The 17,716-nt window shown below is 37.0% G+C and overlaps 1 protein-coding gene across 1 annotated transcript; it reads right to left on the bottom strand.

Annotated features, from left to right (window-relative positions):
- Window positions 1–67: 67 nt before the first annotated feature.
- Window positions 68–16,452, bottom strand: LOC130231165 (deoxynucleotidyltransferase terminal-interacting protein 1). The gene is made up of 13 exons (XM_056460610.1): window positions 16,053–16,452; window positions 13,624–13,694; window positions 10,960–11,056; window positions 10,216–10,314; window positions 10,067–10,132; window positions 9,916–9,972; window positions 6,962–7,023; window positions 5,123–5,168; window positions 4,982–5,040; window positions 3,932–3,992; window positions 1,188–1,259; window positions 1,040–1,095; window positions 68–961 (listed from the first exon to the last, which is right to left on the bottom strand). The coding sequence occupies exons 1-13, from the start codon at window positions 16,125–16,127 to the stop codon at window positions 844–846; spliced, it is 939 nt and encodes a 312-aa protein (XP_056316585.1). The 5' UTR covers window positions 16,128–16,452; the 3' UTR covers window positions 68–843.
- Window positions 16,453–17,716: the final 1,264 nt, after the last annotated feature.

Here is a 17,716-nt window from a genome sequence, read left to right on the forward strand (position 1 = left end):
CATATAAAAGAAAAACTTAATTTGCAACTTTTCATTCATTCCAATTCATAACACAAACTAAACACGATTTAGCACAAAACCGTTTATTGGTAAATACATTAGCATACAGTAATAAATCATTTTCAGTAATACGACCGTGTAACAGTATGAAATTCATTCAGAAAATAATTTAAACATTAATCTTCCTCCTCCAGTCTTATTGTTTTAATAAGCTATAAAATCTACAAATGTTTTATATTCATTTCTTAAAAAATAAACATTAAAGACTAACAAAAAAATGCTAAAGGTACAAATCTAACGGCTCATTTGATAGCTCTGCTACTAGTGTAGCATCTTTGTTTGTTTTTTTATAATAATATAAGTGTATTTAAAGAGAAATAAGGATGAAATTGAACTTAAAAAATGAAAGCAGATATGACAAAACTCATTTGTTAAAAAAAATAACACTACAAATGATTAAGGGAAACACAGACAAAGACAAAACGCACAAAATGTCCCATCCGCAGAGTTTAAAAAGGCCTCGTATATACATATACATGTGTGCCTCAAGATATTCAAATACGAAGTCATGAAAAAAAGCACACGTTTGAGGATAGAGGGGAAAAAAGGCATCAGATTTGTACTATTTCACACAGATTTCATAACGGATGAAACGTGGAAATCTGATTTGCCAAGTAAACCTCCAGTATAACAATTCCTGGGCGACTTGTGTACAGTAGACCCAGGCCTTCTGATCATCACACAAACAAATAAACAGCAAAAAACTAAATAGTTACAGTCATGTGAATTTGATAACACTTAAAGAGTGTCCGTGGTCCAGCGACGTGCCTGACGGGGTCATCATTACATGGCAAGTTCATTTTCTGTTTTCTGCACCTCCATTGCCTTCTGCATCTTCTCCACCATCCATATGGGCACGCTAAACGGTTTCAACTCATCCATTTTCAATTCAGGACAATCCCTAGAAGTAAATAATATGATGCACGTCACTGTAAACTCAATTGATCAATCTTTTAAGAGTACGAAAACGTTTATTTACTTGTAATCATCACTTCTGGCAAGATCAAGAATATCCTCTTCTATGAGCAGATAGGCCTGAGGAGAGAAACGGTTTAATAAGATGATGAAGAATTGATATTTCAGGCTTATTGAATCCTGTATTAAAAACAGACAGACAATGTGCTCACCATCTTTCCTCCTGTGGCTCTCATGTGCTGTCTTTCTGAAAGCCAGTGTTTGTCCGGAGCGTCGGCCGCATACTGACATGTAAAAATACAGTAGTTACCTTCAGACATACATAAAAACAGCTTTACACTCCTTCTCTTAGGAGCTTTTGTCTTGTTTCTAGACCAAATATGTTAATATTGTTAAATCAAATATGGTTTTGTTTTCAGGAATAGTGTAAGGTGCATTTATCATGTATGACCATACACCCAAAGGCTGATCGATTATGGGACAAATCATAATCACGATTATTCAAAACGATATGCAGTTGCGGTCAAAAGTATTCGCCCTCCTGTGAAATTGTTTTATTAAATATTTCCCAGATGATGTTTAACAGAACAAGGAATTTTCGAAGTATTTCCTCTAATATTTTTTCTTCTGGATAAAGTCTTATTTGTTTTATTTTGGCAAGAATAAAAGCAGGTTTAAATATTTTGAGACCTATTTTAAGATCAATATTATTAGCCCCCTTAAGCAATCTATTTTTCGGATTGTCTGCAGAAGAAACTACTGTTATACAATGACTTGCCTAATTACCTTAAGCCTTTAAATGTGACTAAGCTGAATAGAAGTGTCTTGAAAAATATCTAGTCAAATATTATTGACTGTCATCATAGTAAAGATAAAATAAATCAGTTATTAGAAATGAGTTATTAAAGCTATTATGTTTAGAAATGTGTTGAAAAAAATCTTTGCATTAAACAGAAATTGGGGGGAAAGGGTCGCTAATAATTCAGGAGGGCTAATAATTCTGACTTTAACTGTATATATACGGTTATTTTCCTCCCTGTAAGTAAATTGAATAAAAATATGAAGCAAACTGTGCTTTAAGCATCTCCACTGTAAGAAAAAATCTTTAAATATAGCTGCAAAAGTCCTTCAGTCAAGAGCAGTGAGGGATTTTCTCCATTTGTTGTCTGATTAATGATAAAAACAGGCGGCAGAAGCAATATAGTGCGGTCACTTTAAGAGCAGTGCGATTCTGATTTATGGTTTCTCTTTCAGTTGTCTTTTGATTCTCAACTCATTTGTTTATTACATAAATGAGGGTTAATATGACTAATCACTAAACAGCGCTCTGACACAAATTTGCATGTATTAGATCATTAAAGTGCTCATATTAAGATGACTTTAGATGTGTGTGCTCTGCTCGTCTCTTCACTTCACAAACTTCACATTTGATGCGCTTGAGCTCAACCACTCTCGCTAGCAGAGCGGTGATAAAGCAAAACGCTACTGGCTGTTTTATAAAAAGGGGAGGTGCTACAATATGTCCCACCCTCTCTCCGTGTTTCGCTTGAGATTACGTCAAACATTGAATAAAAATGCCATTTCAAAGCACTTCACAGACCTTTAATGTTAGCTTAAAATATACAATTTTAGATGTTTATTTTGCTAGATTACATTGTTATTCTTAAGGTGAATAATTAATCTGTGCAAGTAAATCGACTGAAATAAATGTATTTTATTGTTAATCTTCAATGAAAATCTGACCATTTGCTTCCATGTTTGGAGTGCCAGTCCTTCTGTTGACGTCAGCCTGAGGATTTCCAGAGCAACTGCTTTGCAAGAGAAAACTCTTACTGTGCGCTCACACCGCCAGTGGTGAGAGCATCACTGTAGCTGGAAGTCATTCATTTTCAATGGGAGCCAGCGGCAAAAAGTGGAGAGTGGCATCGAGGAGAGTTGAAATCAAGTCAACTCTATGGTTGAACCAATCGGAATGTAGAAATCGGAATCCACCGCTTGAGGATTCCAGACATCAGTGTAGTGAATTTTGTAGGTGGTGCAGTAAAGCCAGATAACGTTGTCGGCAGGGTGGCCAGAGTAAACTTTGACGCTCTTACCGGCGGCGATGGGAACACACAGTTACCATTAGTTTGAGCTTTAGGAAATGATGTGTAAAAGAAAGCCACGCCCCTACTCAATATTCTGTTTCAGTTGGAAATGCATCAACATACTGAAATAAAAGTCTCAGCAACGTTAGCTTCACGCAGACTTTAAAACACGAAAAATAATCTGCCAATGGGGTAAGCACAATAAATGTATTTCAAACCAAAAACAAGATGCCACTTACGATATTGATAGATTATTTTGCTTGTTTTAAAGGTCCCATGAAATTAAAATAACTTTTTTTAGATGTTAGTATCAGTATCGTTAGTTAAGATCGATAAGCTAGTGCACTCCAAAAACAGTGACAAAATTCCCATTTAGAAAATATAAACATGTAAAGTTTGTAGTTTGTCGCCTTAATGGATCAATGTTTCTTTCATGTCACCTCATCCTTCTGTTTCTGAAATTGTGACCAATCAAATGCTCTCTAGTATCAGACAAAACCTGCCCCCTTCAAGACGCTTCACATTTGATGCGCTTGAGCTCAAACACTCTCCCTGGGAGATCGGTGATAAAGCAAAACGCTATTGACTGTTTTATAAAAAGGGGAGGGGCTACTATATGTCCCACCCTCTATTCGTGTTTCAATTAAGATTGTCAAATATCGATTAAAATGCACGTCAAAGCACTTTACAGGACCTTCAAGTCAAAATTAGGTTAATTTTTCCTTATTTCTGAAAACAAAATGTTATACCCGTCTTGAAAATGCTTGATTTAAGAATTTTTACATATTCAGATTAGATATTGAACAAAAACTGTAAGTAAGAGGAGCATTTTTTAATTGTAATCAATGCTGAGAAAGCTGTGGATCTACCTTGAAGAGCTCTGCATGTTTGATGTAGATTCTTCCTCTTGTGCCGCCCATTCCCAACGCCCTGAAAATAAATCCACCATCAATGCAAACTGAATGTATAGACCTTTTTCCATCCCATTAGATTGCATTTATTAAACAATCAGTCCAGGAGGTGGCACTGATCTAGATCAGTATTAGCTCAAAGACGTTAAAAGCAAGTAAAATAGATTAAAACTTTGGTTTCAAAGCGGTCCGAATAGGACTCTTTATATGCATCAAGCTGCCAACCAGAAGTTCGAAGCGTCCTCCTTAAGCATACACGCAAAGCATAATGGGTAATTTTACATTCTAAGAAAAAGGTCTATACATTTAAATCATTTGTAGTTTAACAAAGCCCATCCATACCAGATATTGTGAAAAAGACTTTGAAGCAATTGGACCGGCTGTGCAGTAAGTTAAGACTAGTATTGATATGAAGGGTGTATATTTTAAAGTACACATAAAATCAAAACTAGTCATATTGATTTTGTTAGCTCACATTGCTAGTTTAGTGGTGAACAATTCATCTGTGCATGTCATTAAGATAAAAAAAAAGTAGTTTTCCCTTCTAATCTAAAATCGAAATCTGAAAATGCACTTTCAGTTTGTTTCAGGTTAATTCTCAGATTACGTCTCCAGCTGTCAATTTTGACAACAAACAGAAATGGTGAGCAGGAGGAGTCTGTTAGGCTGTAATAACTCTTCTAAAACTCTAAGCAATGTATCAAAATTCCACAGATTTCCTGAAATAAACTTTGCATTTCGAGACAATACAGCGCAGCTCTTTGCAGGACTCTCCTTCCTCTCTATGCAGTATTGAATGAACACAATATGTAGCATACTCCTGCTCTCTTCTCCAAATTAGAAAAAGAAAGTGAACAAAGCATCACTGATTGACTCTGAAATGTTTTGGGCTTTTTCAAATTGGATTAATAACCTCTGCAAGGTTTGCGTAGTGCCGAAAAATGCATACGAAAATGCGAAGACCTAAACTCTACTCAGAAACGTTTGATCAAACCGCCGTACACTTACTTATTTGCTCTGGATCCCAAAACGAATGTGCTGCTCTCATTCAGTCTGGATGGATCCCACTGTACACACATCAGCACATCAAGTAAATATCACAGTATTGACTATTTAATCCATTTTTAACTTATTGCATATTATAAATACCTTTGGTCCTTCTCGCTTTATTGGCTCGATTACTTTGAGTTTTCCTCTGTGGAAAATGTGGTAAAATTTCAGAGGCTTGAATGTTTATTAGTGGTGTAAAGGATTACAAATCTCACGGTTCGGATCACATTATGGTTTTTTTTAGTCACAGATCGAACCATTAATCGGATCACTCAAAAAGAGGAGACGAATGTCATTTGCTTTGTATTTATTACAAAAACATATAAAAATTTTTAAAAATAAAATAAAGAAATAATCAGCTGAATAAAATCATTGTAAAATATTCAGTACTGTGAAAAATTCACTGTTACAACTGCTATTGCTGACGACGCTAAATGTTGAAATCTAACATAATTTGTACAACCCATATTTATTTTCAGTCTCATTTACAATAAAAGATTCAGTGATTCACTCATAAAGCTTCATATTTCACTGCTAGATGATCATTTTTAAAGAATTATTCAGTGACATATTTTTGATGATAGTTGTCGCCACCTACTGGTTAAATAATGTAATTTCTGCCTAAAAATTTCATTTTTGAGCATATGACAGTGAATTTACGCATAAACATCAGTGGTTTTATCCCGATCAGGTTTTTTTGCCCTTGATTCAGAGTCATTTGATTTTGAGTATCTACCGATACCAGATCTGATACTTCTATAATACATAAAAAAATGAATGAAGAAGAGCAAAGAAACAGATCCAGGACGTTCCTTATTTTTTATTGAATTCACCTTATTTTAACATTCAACAACTCTGTTAATCAATAATAAATAACATAAATTATTCACTTTTGGACATTAGTGCAACAGTAAATGTAAATATCTGTAAATATAAATATAAAAATCTAATATAAAAAAAGCACCTCAACTTAAAATACCCAGCAGGCAATCCCAAGTTTACATATCTCACTGTTTGCTATGGCACTGTTGTCATCATCAATTTTATAATACCTCCAGACCGCACACATACGGCGCTTTCCGATTCAAGCTGCTTAAGCGTTCTACTTTGTTGTAGAGGCGCTATTGGTTAAATGCCGCCAAACTGAGGTCATGCTGCACACGTTGCTATTTCTGTGTGAAGTCAAGAAAGGTCTAACTCTGTGCCACCGCATAACTATAGATGTGTTAAAAATAAAGAGAATATATACACATATATATTCGAATCCTGATCGGGAGTTAATGTCCGATCAAGTCTGAAATCGCGTGATCGGGCCTGATTTCCGATCACGTTCGCGGATCTGAACATTCCTGGTTTTATCTAAACTATAAACTGTTCTCCCAGTACTTCGGTGTTATTTGACTGTTTGTAACTTCATAACTCAAGACTAAAGACTGAATCCCTTGCTTGATTTTTGCATTTTTCAAACCCAGATTTGAACGCAGCGATTGGAAGGATTAATAAACATATGCAAATCACCATCATTTATGATTAATATTGCGTGGGTGTTGAGATCCCGATCTTTTAATCTGATTAATCATGCAGCTTACACTGAATGCATTAATGCATGCTGAACAAGTAGTGACAGAAAACCCCTTTAATAACCTAAGAAACCCACCACATCTTGAATAACCCACCACAACTTCTTCCATTATCATATTTTACAGGAAAGCCAAAATGCTTTCATACATGTGATTTGAATGCCTCAAGAGGCGATCTCTCAGCAATTGTTACAAATGTGAGATTAATCTGCAAGTAAAAAAATGTATTAATCTATAGGTCATGTGTGTTCCAAACCATGGGTTGTGATCCATACGAATCACAGATCAACCGTGATACGTTACACCCCTAATGTTTATTATGTGAAGGCATCTGATAAACAAAAGGCTAAGAACTTACGGAGTGCTGTACTGGGCTGTTCTGTCATACTGTGATCCTGAACCCGGAGGACGACCTTTCCTCTGAAAATATACATTTATGGTTAGAATTCAAAGCACTGTTGCTTGTGTGAAGCTATTTAATGAAATGTATTATATGAGCACAAATATAAACACACTATATGGACCATTTTCACATTTCTGGGTTTCTCAGTAGCAGAAGTCATCATAGTTGGTAAACTTGCAGTGCAGTGAATGGGAGAGGACAACAAATCATTTCTTTACAATCCTATTTGCTGAAATAATAAAAGAAAAACTCCATGATGGTGTTATCAAGACCTTCAGGAAAAGTAAAGAAATAGTGTGAGACTTTTGGCCGCCAGAAGAGGGAATAATGCCAAATTTAGGGGTCCCGCCCCCATAGACGCTGCATTAGAAACACCTCGCTCAAGCTGTAATTCATTTTTTGAGTTTGATGCTAAGATGATATAATACATACATAAACACATATAAATGTTCATACGTCTTTAAAAAATCTAATTATTACAAATGTTAAAGGATTTAAGATGCTGATGACCGTTAAACGCGTCAAGACAGTCTTATGAAAAGGGTCTATTATGACAAATGGTCAAACTCAAAAGCTATTATAGTGATATTAATACATGTTATTGTTTTAATAGAAAACACGAGTAAATAACAAATATTTCCTTATTGTGGAATAACGTTTGCATAAATGTATTTGCTCAATGGCAAACGATAAGAGATCCATGTTTGAATTTAATATAGTTCATAACTGACAAGGTTTGAGTAGCATGTCCGAATTCATAAAATTCAAAATCAGTATGCGAGAAGTACTCGGATGACTTACTACTTCCGGCGAGATTCTGAAGTTTGTATTCGGTCGTTGCTAGATCGGATATTGATGCGGCCAGAACAAGATTTATTTCTATTATTTATGAAATTTCCCATGTATTGCATTTTATTAACGGGTACCCCCACCCCAACCCTAAACCTAACCATCACAGTAATTAAAAACAGTAGTTGTACAGAGTATTATTTATGCTATCTATTAGATTACCCAATAAATTGTATTTTTAATGCCTACCCCCATCCCAACCGTCAGAGTGCTGTAAAAATGTTAATTATTGTTATACAGTACCGTAAAAAATGCTGCTATATTAATGTGCATATCGCACTTCCGGCCGGCCGCGCATCCGATCTAGACTTTACCCAAAGAGCATAGAATCACCGAGCGGCGACACTCTAGTGCCATTTGGGGAAACCAAATGCGATTTGGGGCGGCCATTTTGGAATGAAAATTTCAATAGAACAAACGGCATATTACAAGTCTGTAAAATAAACTATTAAAAGTGCTGATGATTGTGATGGTAAGTGTTGTATTGTCGCCTTTCAGGTTGTATCTCAGCTTTAATGCACTTTTTTTTAAAATATATATATATATATATAATTATTTTTAGGGGTTTTTCACCTTTATTATGACAGGACAGTAGAGAATTCAGACAGGAATGCATTGGGAGCGGAGAGAGGGGAAGAATCGGCAAAGGACCTCAAGCCGGGAATCTAACTCGTGTCGCCGTGAGCACGTTGGTGCTATATGTCAGCGTGCAGTACCACTAGGCTACTGGCGCCGCCTTTAATGCACTTTTTAAATAAATAAACAAAAAACAAAGCAGCTGCTTGCCATCGTGACAGCAATAAGATCCAGTGGACGGCCGATCGCTTTTACTCCAAAATGGCGGAATCCAGGGCTGTTGCTGGGCTCTGCTGTTGCAATGGAACGTTCTATTGCGTGTTACCTCTTGGTCATTCTGAGCTCTTTGATTTACCTGCGCATCCCATGCACGCTGCGCTATCCCATGATGCCCCGCGAGAGAATTCATGAATGGGAGTGAAGCGACGCAACTGATGTAGGTAGGTCATGTGACCATAACAAAATATATAACAATGGATGTAGTACGTCCGAATTCCATGGTAAAGTCTAGATCGGATATGCGGCCAGCCGGAAGTTAACGAGATTTATTTCTATTATTTATTAAATTTCCCATTAATTGTATTTTATTAACGTCTACCCTTAGCCCAACCATCACAGTAACGTAAAAACAGTAGTTGTACAGAGTATTATTTATGTTATCTATTAAATTACACAATAAATTGCATTTTTTAACGGCTACTCCCATCCCAACCCTAAACCCAACCTTTACAGTATTGTAAAAATATTAATTATTGTTATACAGTGTCATAAAAAATGCTGCTATATTAATGTGCATTTCATTAATGTGCGGAAGTGCATTAATATCGCACTTCCGGCCGTCCGCGCATCCGATCTAGACTTTACCGTATTCCATTCATACTTCTTACATTCATACTGTAAAGAACGTACTTTTCTAATGACCGAGTAGTACGTTTAAATTCAAATGCAGTACCTACTGAGTAGTAGGCGGTTTCGGACGCAGCCTGTCATTTTTTAAGAAACGCCTCATGCTCGTTTTTTTTGTTTAGACATGCCACCAATCAGATTGGCACTTTAGTTCACGTGCACGAGCTTCTGAAGTTACATTATACAACACTTGGAGGCGCTCAAGCGCAAAACTGTCAATGCAAGCGCACAAAAAGATGCCCAGAGGTGATAAGAACCTGGAGTTGCTTATTGCACTGGTGAAAAATAATCATTTCTTCATCGCTAGAGTTACTACTTAAACCATCCACAACAACAAGCGTGTCAACTATCTGTCTTCTTCTTCTGTGTTACAAGCGGATGTCAGAAGCTTAAAGTTGTGTAGCGCCATCTAACGTCAAGGAGTGATTTTGCATCCTCTTTTGCTCGACGGCAGGGAAAATCACTTGGGTTTAAATCTGGAAAAACGTCTCGCAAAACGCTGACGATAAATGCAAATGAAAAGCATCCCGGTGTGTACGAGCCTTTATAATCAAAATATTAGTGTTTTTTTTCTATACCTTTTTAGGGACGGGACTGTCCCTCTGGCCTGAGGTGTCATCTGGCTGCCGTGCACGCTGCAGAAAAAAATAAATCACAAAATAAGATGTTTAGTATGTGCAGTACCATATATGCATCACATAAATAGCCTAACAATCTGACAGCATTTACCTTCACTGTGGAGTCGACAATAGGCTTCGGAGCCGTTTTCTCTGCTTCAGGAAAGAGCTGCTTTGCCTGAAACAGAACATTTCAGACATGTAACTCGCAGGTTGATTTACCCCAAACAACAAAAAAAAGCATGTAAAAATAAACCGTACTTGTTCCAGGCAGTTTCTGCAAGCGTCTCTGATCAGCTGATCCGGCTGAATGTCTCCTCCAACATTCTCTTTCACATTACTGGCGGCCTTCTCAAAGAACTGTGCAAAAAACACAGAGCAATTGAATCAAACACACACACAGTCATACATTAGGTAGAGAGCAATTCCAGCGTTTGCAGGATGTGACGTTTGCAGTAAAATCTCAAAACATAAATTCATAAAGAGAAATTAGCCCTGTCACAATAATCAATATACGGACTTATCGCACAACACATGGACATGAGCTCAATCATTTTTGGTGATGCAATCAATATCGCCCATACATACAATTCTAGCAACATTTGAGCTGATTGCGCAGCATCTCTATTTCTATTGGAGGTGTCAGTGTCAGTATGGTTAAAAAAAACACTATAGTATTTAATATAAATTACTATAGTATATTTTCATGTGGGTGTCTGACAGCTGAAAACAGATCTGGTGGCAGATATCACAGCCTCTGTTATTTTTTACTGCACTTTTTTTGTTAATATTTATTATTATTTATTTAGGATATGCAGAATATTCACATTCTGACTCCAATAATGATGATGACTATAATTAAAGTATTCTTAATGAATTATTACGTGTTCTTTGGGAGAGTGTACTTGCATTGTGATATTATATCATTATTCTGGCGTTATATAGTGAGTGGCATCAAATGCTCATAAAATGTCAATAATATCCTAAATGTGATCAGTTATTCACCTTCATGTATTTCCTGAAAACCGCACGGATGTCTTCATTGAAGCTGGGCTGCAGGACCGTCCGCAAGAGATCCATGGAAATTACTGGATCTGTATAACTGCATACAAAAAAAAAAAAGGGTTTTTATTGAACATCCAGTTGAAGTCAGAATTATTAGCCCCCCTGAATCATAAGCCCCCCTGTTTATGTTTACCCCAATTTCTGTTTAACAAAAATAAGATTTTTTTTTTCCAACACATTTCTGAACATAATAGTTTTAATTACTTATTTCTAATAACGGATTTATTTTATCAATGCCATGATGACAGTAAATAATATTTGACTAGATATTCTTCAAGATACTAGTATTCAGCTTAAAAGCTTAACTAGGTTCATTAGGCAAGTCATTGTATAACGATGGCTTGTTCTGTAGACAATTGAAAAACAAATATTACAAATAAGGGGGCTAATAATATTGACCTTAAATGCTTTCAAAATAAAATAAAAAAAACTGCTTTCATTCTAGACCAAATAAAACTTTCTGCAGAAGAAAAAATATTATAGGAAATACTGTGAAAATTTCCTTGCTCTGTTAAACATCATTTTGGAAATATTTAAAAAAAAAAAAATTCACAGGAGGGCGAATAAATCTGACTTCAACTGTACTACAACTGTCAGACATGAACCACACAGGGGCGCGTTTCCCAAACAACGACATAACTCGCGGCTGAACTATCATAGTACAGTGCATCGTTTGGGAAAAGAAAGACAGTGACGAGTGTTTCCCCAAAAATGTAGTCCATCACTTGAACCACGTTAGTTATAACGTAAAACACCCATAATGACGCTCTAAACGGTGTGGAGTAACAACTTCTTTAGAGGATAAAAAACTCATAACTTTTTGTGCAAATTATATTTTTACACGATCATACATTTTTTAAAAATTCCAATATTAGTTTTAGTAAAAACATGCACTCGTTTACCATATTAATTCAAATATATATATAAACGACACATACAGCTGAGGTCAGAATTATTAGCCCCCGTTTAAATGTTTTTTTTTTTTTGTTTTTTTTTATATATTTCCTAAATGATGTTTAACAGAGCAAGGAAATTTTCACAGTATGTCTAATAATATTTTTTCTTCAGGAGAAAGTCTTATTTGTTTTAATTCAGCTAGAATAAAAGCCGTTTTACATTTTTTAAACACCATTTTAGGGTAAAAATTATTAGCCCCTTTAAGCTATATTTTTTTTGATAGTCTACAGAACAAACCATCTTTATACAATAACTTGCCTAATTACCCTAACCTGCCTAGTTAACCTAATTAACCTAGTTACCCCTTTAAATGTCACTTTAAGCTGTATAGAAGTGTCTTGAAAAATATCTAGTCAAATATTAATTACTGTCATCATGACAAAGATAAAATAAATCAGTTATTAGAAATGAGTTATTAAAACTATTATGATCAGAAGTGTTGATAAAATCTCCTCTCCGAACAGAAATTGGAGAAAAAAAATAAACAGGGGGGGCTAATAATTCTGACTTCAACTGGATATGACCTATATATTTTTTCTTTACAAATAGTATTGAGAATATTCCATATAAAATCAATTAGCTAACACATACTTTAATCTCATGTATAAATCGGTAATGCTTGTAGGCCTAATTTACAGTAGGCTTGAAATGAAAAAAATCCTACGTAATATCATTATTATTATTAATTTATTACTTGAAAAGTTTACTTTTACAATTTAACACATTCAAACCCCTGCAGAAATCTTCTAACCAGCAGGCCCATGTCATATACAGTACAGATATTTAATAAATAACCCACTATAAATTAAAAGCATTAACGTATGCTATGTTTTTTGTTTTCACAAGCTTTAGAGACGCAACATAAATTCTGCTTTTAAATAGTAGGTCACCTTTAGCTTTCGTCATGAGCAACCCAGTACCGGGAAACACCCATACACTCACTCACACACACTCCGGCCAATTTCATTCATTCATTTTCGTTTTGGCTTAGTCCCTTTATTGATCTGGGGTCGCCACAGCGGATTGAACCATCAACTTACCCAGCATATGCTTTATACAGTGGATGCCGTTCAAACTGCAACCCATCGCTGGGAAACATCCATACACACTCATACACTACGGACAATTTAGCCTACCCAATTCACCTATACCACATGTCTTTGGGCTGTGGGGGAAACCGGAGCACCCGGAGGAAACCCACGCGAATGCAGAGAGAACGTGCAAACTCCACACAGAAATGGCAACAGACCCAGCCGAGGCTCGAACCAGCGACCTTCTTGCTGTGAGGTGATCATACAACCGACTGCGCCACCATGACATCCTACGGCCAACTTAGTTTACCCAATTCACCTATAGCACATGTGTTTGGACTGTGGGGGAAACCGGAGCACCCGGAGGAAACCCACGCGTAAACATGCAAACTCCACACAGAAAGGCCTACTGACCCAGCCGAAGCTCGAACCAGTGACCTTCTTGCTTTGATGGAACAGAGCCAACCACTGAGCCACCACGTCGCCGCTAGGCTAGCAAAATAAACATGGAAAATTCTAATTTCATGCAGACTTCAATCTGGTGGAGGAGAATATATCACTTAACTATAAAACCCCAGTTCATAGGCAGTGTGTAAATACAGATTTGTGCACTGACCTCACTGCCATCTGAGAGCGCCGTCCTCTGCGATGCACCTGTCTGTGTTTGATCATGATGTTCCAGGGATTCTGACAATCACAAAAAATAAATCAATAAATACAAATACATTAAAAGCCTCCACATACGTAGTCAACAAAAATGCATCAGTCGTTCAAGGGCAAGAGCATTGCATCATTGCACCCCTTTTTTGCATGACTAATTATTTACATTTATGACTGCATATACAGTTGAAGTCAGAATTATTAGCCCCCCTGTTTATTTTCTTCCCCATTTTCTGTTCGGAGAGATTTTTTTCCAACATATTTCTGATCATAATAGTTTTAATAACTGATTTATTTTACCTCTGCCATGATGACAGTACATAGTAATTTACAAGTTACTAGTATTCAGCTCAAAGTGACAGAATTAATGAATTTTTTTAATGCAATCAAAGCTTTATAAAAACCAAATGTCAAATTATGAATGATATTTTAAGTGTCTTTTGCCAATGTGTACTGTATTTTTCATGTGGGTCTGCAAAATAAATAAATAAAATAAAATATAATAAGATTCGCTACATATCTGCACGTTTTATGAATGTGATGAGACCTGACATTTGGTTTCATAAAGCTAGATTGACATAACAAACAAGTCATTATCATATTATTCATTCATTCATTCATTCATTCAATCATTTTCCTTCAGCTTAGTCCCTTTATTCATCAGGTGTCACCAAAGGGAATGAATAGCCAACTTATCCGCCACATGTTTTTTGCAGTGGATGCCCTTCCAGCTGCAACCCAGTACTGGGAAACACCCATACACACACTTACAGTATGGCCAATTTAGTTCATTCAATTCCTGTATAGCGCATGTGTTTGGATTGTTTGGGAAACCGGAGCACCCAGAGGAAACCCACGCCAACACAGGGAGAACATGCAAACTCCACACAGAAATGCCAACTGGTTCAGCCGGGACTCGAACCAGCAACCTTCTTGCTGAGAGGCGACAGTGCTAATGACTGAGCTACCGCATCGACCTATTATCATAACAATGTATGGTTTTTGAACAATACTAAAGTGCATCATACAGCACTACAGTATTTACAACACCTTATTAATGAATTCTAAAGCATACTGTAGCATCAAACATTGTAAACTGATAAAGTGTGTTAAACATTGTAATGTTTTTTAATTTTACTACAGTAAACTGTGGTGTATTGTAGAATAAAGTTGTAAAAACTGTATTTTTCTTGTATTAACATAGCAAATATAGAATTACCACAACAGAAGTACTTTACTATAGTATGGTTTAAAAACATGTATTTATTTACTATAAATTATTATGATACATTAATTGATGAAAGTCTTGTCATCGATCCCAGTTGTAAGAGGAACAAATAACTTGACTTCTCATATACATATTAAAACTTGAATCCCAATCATCACAAATACTGCAGAAGACCTACTGGAACCCGCATGGACCCAAGATCGTCAAAGAAATCAGTCAAGTTTGGTGAAGGAAAAATCAAGGTTTGGGGTTACATTCAGTATGGAGGCATGCGAGAGATCTGCAGAGTGGATGGCAACATCAACAGCCTGAGGTATCAAGACATTTGTGCTGCCCATTACATTATAAACCACAGGAGAGGACAAATTCTTCAGCAGGATAGCGCTCCTTCTCATACTTCAGCCTCCACATCAAAGCTCTTGAAAGCAAAGAAGGTCAAGGTGCTCCAGGATTGGCCAGCCCAGTCACCAGACATGAACATTATTGAGCATGTCTAGGGTAAAATGGAGGAGGAGGCATTGAAGATGAATCCAAAGAATCTTGATGAACTCTGGGAGTCCTGCAAGAACGCTTTCTTTGCCATTCCAGATGCCTTTATTAATAAGTGATTTGAGTCATTGCAGAGATGTATGGATGCAGTCCTCCAAGCTCATGATGGAGTCAGACACAATATTCATTCTGTTTCCACTGCAGCATGACTTTGAATTCAATACTGTACATTGTTTCTGTTAAGCTACAAGATTTTTGTCTAAGTAAAGTCAGACCTTACTGTCCTAATGAAATCATTAAAAATCAAGGCATGATCATATTTTATTTTGGTCAAATAATTATAATCTAGAGGCCTTTGCCTTTCATATGAGCTATTTCTGATACCAAATGATCAAATAGAAGTCAAGTTATTATTTGTTTTTCCTAAAACTTGGACAGGTGACAAGACTTTTGTCAGGTAACGTCAGTGTTGTATTTTTTCATTTGGAAACACACAGGCTGTTTTTGTAACATTGTGATTTTTGAGTAAAATCCACCTTTTTACATCTTGCATAGTAAGTACAGTATAATGCAGCTTACTGAAGTATGGTTTGAAAACACTCAATTATTCGCAATAGTCTTTATATTTTGATGATGAATATGAAGATGATGACTGGAGTTTGACTCACCACCGTCTGGATCTGCTGTTCACCGAAGTCCTGCTGGAGCCAATCCCGGCGTCCCTCACTGGTGTGGGCCCCCATTATTCACTCTCAGCCCCGGTAAAAGTGTTCAATACGGATCAATAAACGAGCCCCGGGGTTTCTGGATGCTGATCGACAAGTGAGCACTTCACTGCTGGCAGCAACTCAATACACACACTCACAGCCTTCAAAACTCACTACAAACATGCCCTGAGAATCACTACACTAACGACACGCACTCACACACCAACAAACATCCAGAAATGCCACTTTTTGACAAGTTTCGATAGCTCGGTGGGTTGTCAATCGCTTCCTGAAGCTCAATAATGCAGTGACGTAAACAAAAATGTATTGCACTTTCTGTCGCGGACTTCAAAATAAAAGACTGAGGTGGAGAGTACGCATGCGCATTCGTAATATAGGCGTGGTCACGCTTCTGAGTCGCCACACTGATCGAGCGGCCATATTTGTTGTGGCGCGGACGCTGTTTATTCGATGCTAAACTGAAGGCGGATATTAAATAAAACGTGTGAAGTTCGTTTGAAGTAAAGCGTCATACTTTTTTTCTGAATTCGTTTCACCTTAGATCTGAAAATAAGAACTATTTAAATACAATATAAATAATATAGTATACAGCGTAAAATGACATACAATAAATAATACTCACCGGTCACTTTATTAGGTACACCTGACTAGAACCGGGTTTAACCCCCCTTTGCCTTCAGAACTTCCTTAATCCTTCGTGGCATAGATTCAACAAGATACTGGAAATATTCCTCAGAGATTTTGGTCCATATTGACATGATAGCATCACACAGTTGCTGCAGATTTGTCGGCTGCACATCCATGATGCCAATCTCCCGTTCCACCCCATCTCAAAGGTGCTCTATTGGATTGAGATCTGGTGACTGTGGAGGCCATTTGAGTACAGTGAACTCATTGTCATGTTCAAGAAACCAGTCTGAGATGATTTACGCTTTATGACATGACGCGTTATCCTGCTTGAGGTAGCCATCAGAAGATGGCTACACTGTGGTCATAAAGGGATAGACATGGTCAGCAACAATACTCAGGTAGGCTGTGACATTGAGATGATGCTCAATTGGTACTAATGGGCCCAACGTGTGCCAAGAAAATATCCCCCACACCATTACACCACCAGCCGGAACTGTTCATACAAGGCAGGATGGATCCATGCTTTCATGCTGATGTTGCCAAATTCTGACTCTACCATCTGAAGGCACAGCAGAAATGGAGACTCATCAGACCAGGCAACGTTTCTACAATTTTCTATTGTCCAATTTTGGTGAGCCTCTGTGAATTGTAGCCTCAGTTTCCTGTTCTTAGCTGACAGGAGTGGCACCCGGTGTGGTCTTCTGCTGCTGTAGCCCTCCTGCCTCAAGTTTGGATGTGTTGTGCTTTCAGAGATGCTCTTCTGCAGACCTCGGGTGCTTATTTGAGTTACTGTTGCCTTTTTTAAGCTAGTCTGGCCATTCTCCTCTGACCTCTGGCATCAACGAGACATTTGCACCCACAGAACTCCCAGCTCACTGGATATGTTCATTGCACAGTATTCCAGGTTACAGTAAACATGGTTATCACAACTCTAAACAGTATCAAGCTAGTATTGCTGCATAATTTCAGGAGAA

Source organism: Danio aesculapii, chromosome 6 (assembly GCF_903798145.1).
Source record: "Danio aesculapii chromosome 6, fDanAes4.1, whole genome shotgun sequence".
Classification (NCBI taxonomy): domain Eukaryota; kingdom Metazoa; phylum Chordata; class Actinopteri; order Cypriniformes; family Danionidae; genus Danio; species Danio aesculapii.

What these genes read in the sequence shown, in the direction of transcription:
- LOC130231165 (XM_056460610.1), bottom strand. Translation starts at nt 16,127, where the DNA reads ATGGGGGCCCACACCAGTGAGGGACGCCGGGATTGGCTCCAGCAGGAC. An exon ending in GCAGAAACTGCCTGGAACAA is followed by an intron (nt 10,133 to 10,215) that starts GTACGGTTTATT and finishes GTTCTGTTTCAG; the next exon opens with GCAAAGCAGCTCTTTCCTGA. An exon ending in AACATGCAGAGCTCTTCAAG is followed by an intron (nt 1,260 to 3,931) that starts GTAGATCCACAG and finishes TTTACATGTCAG; the next exon opens with TATGCGGCCGACGCTCCGGA.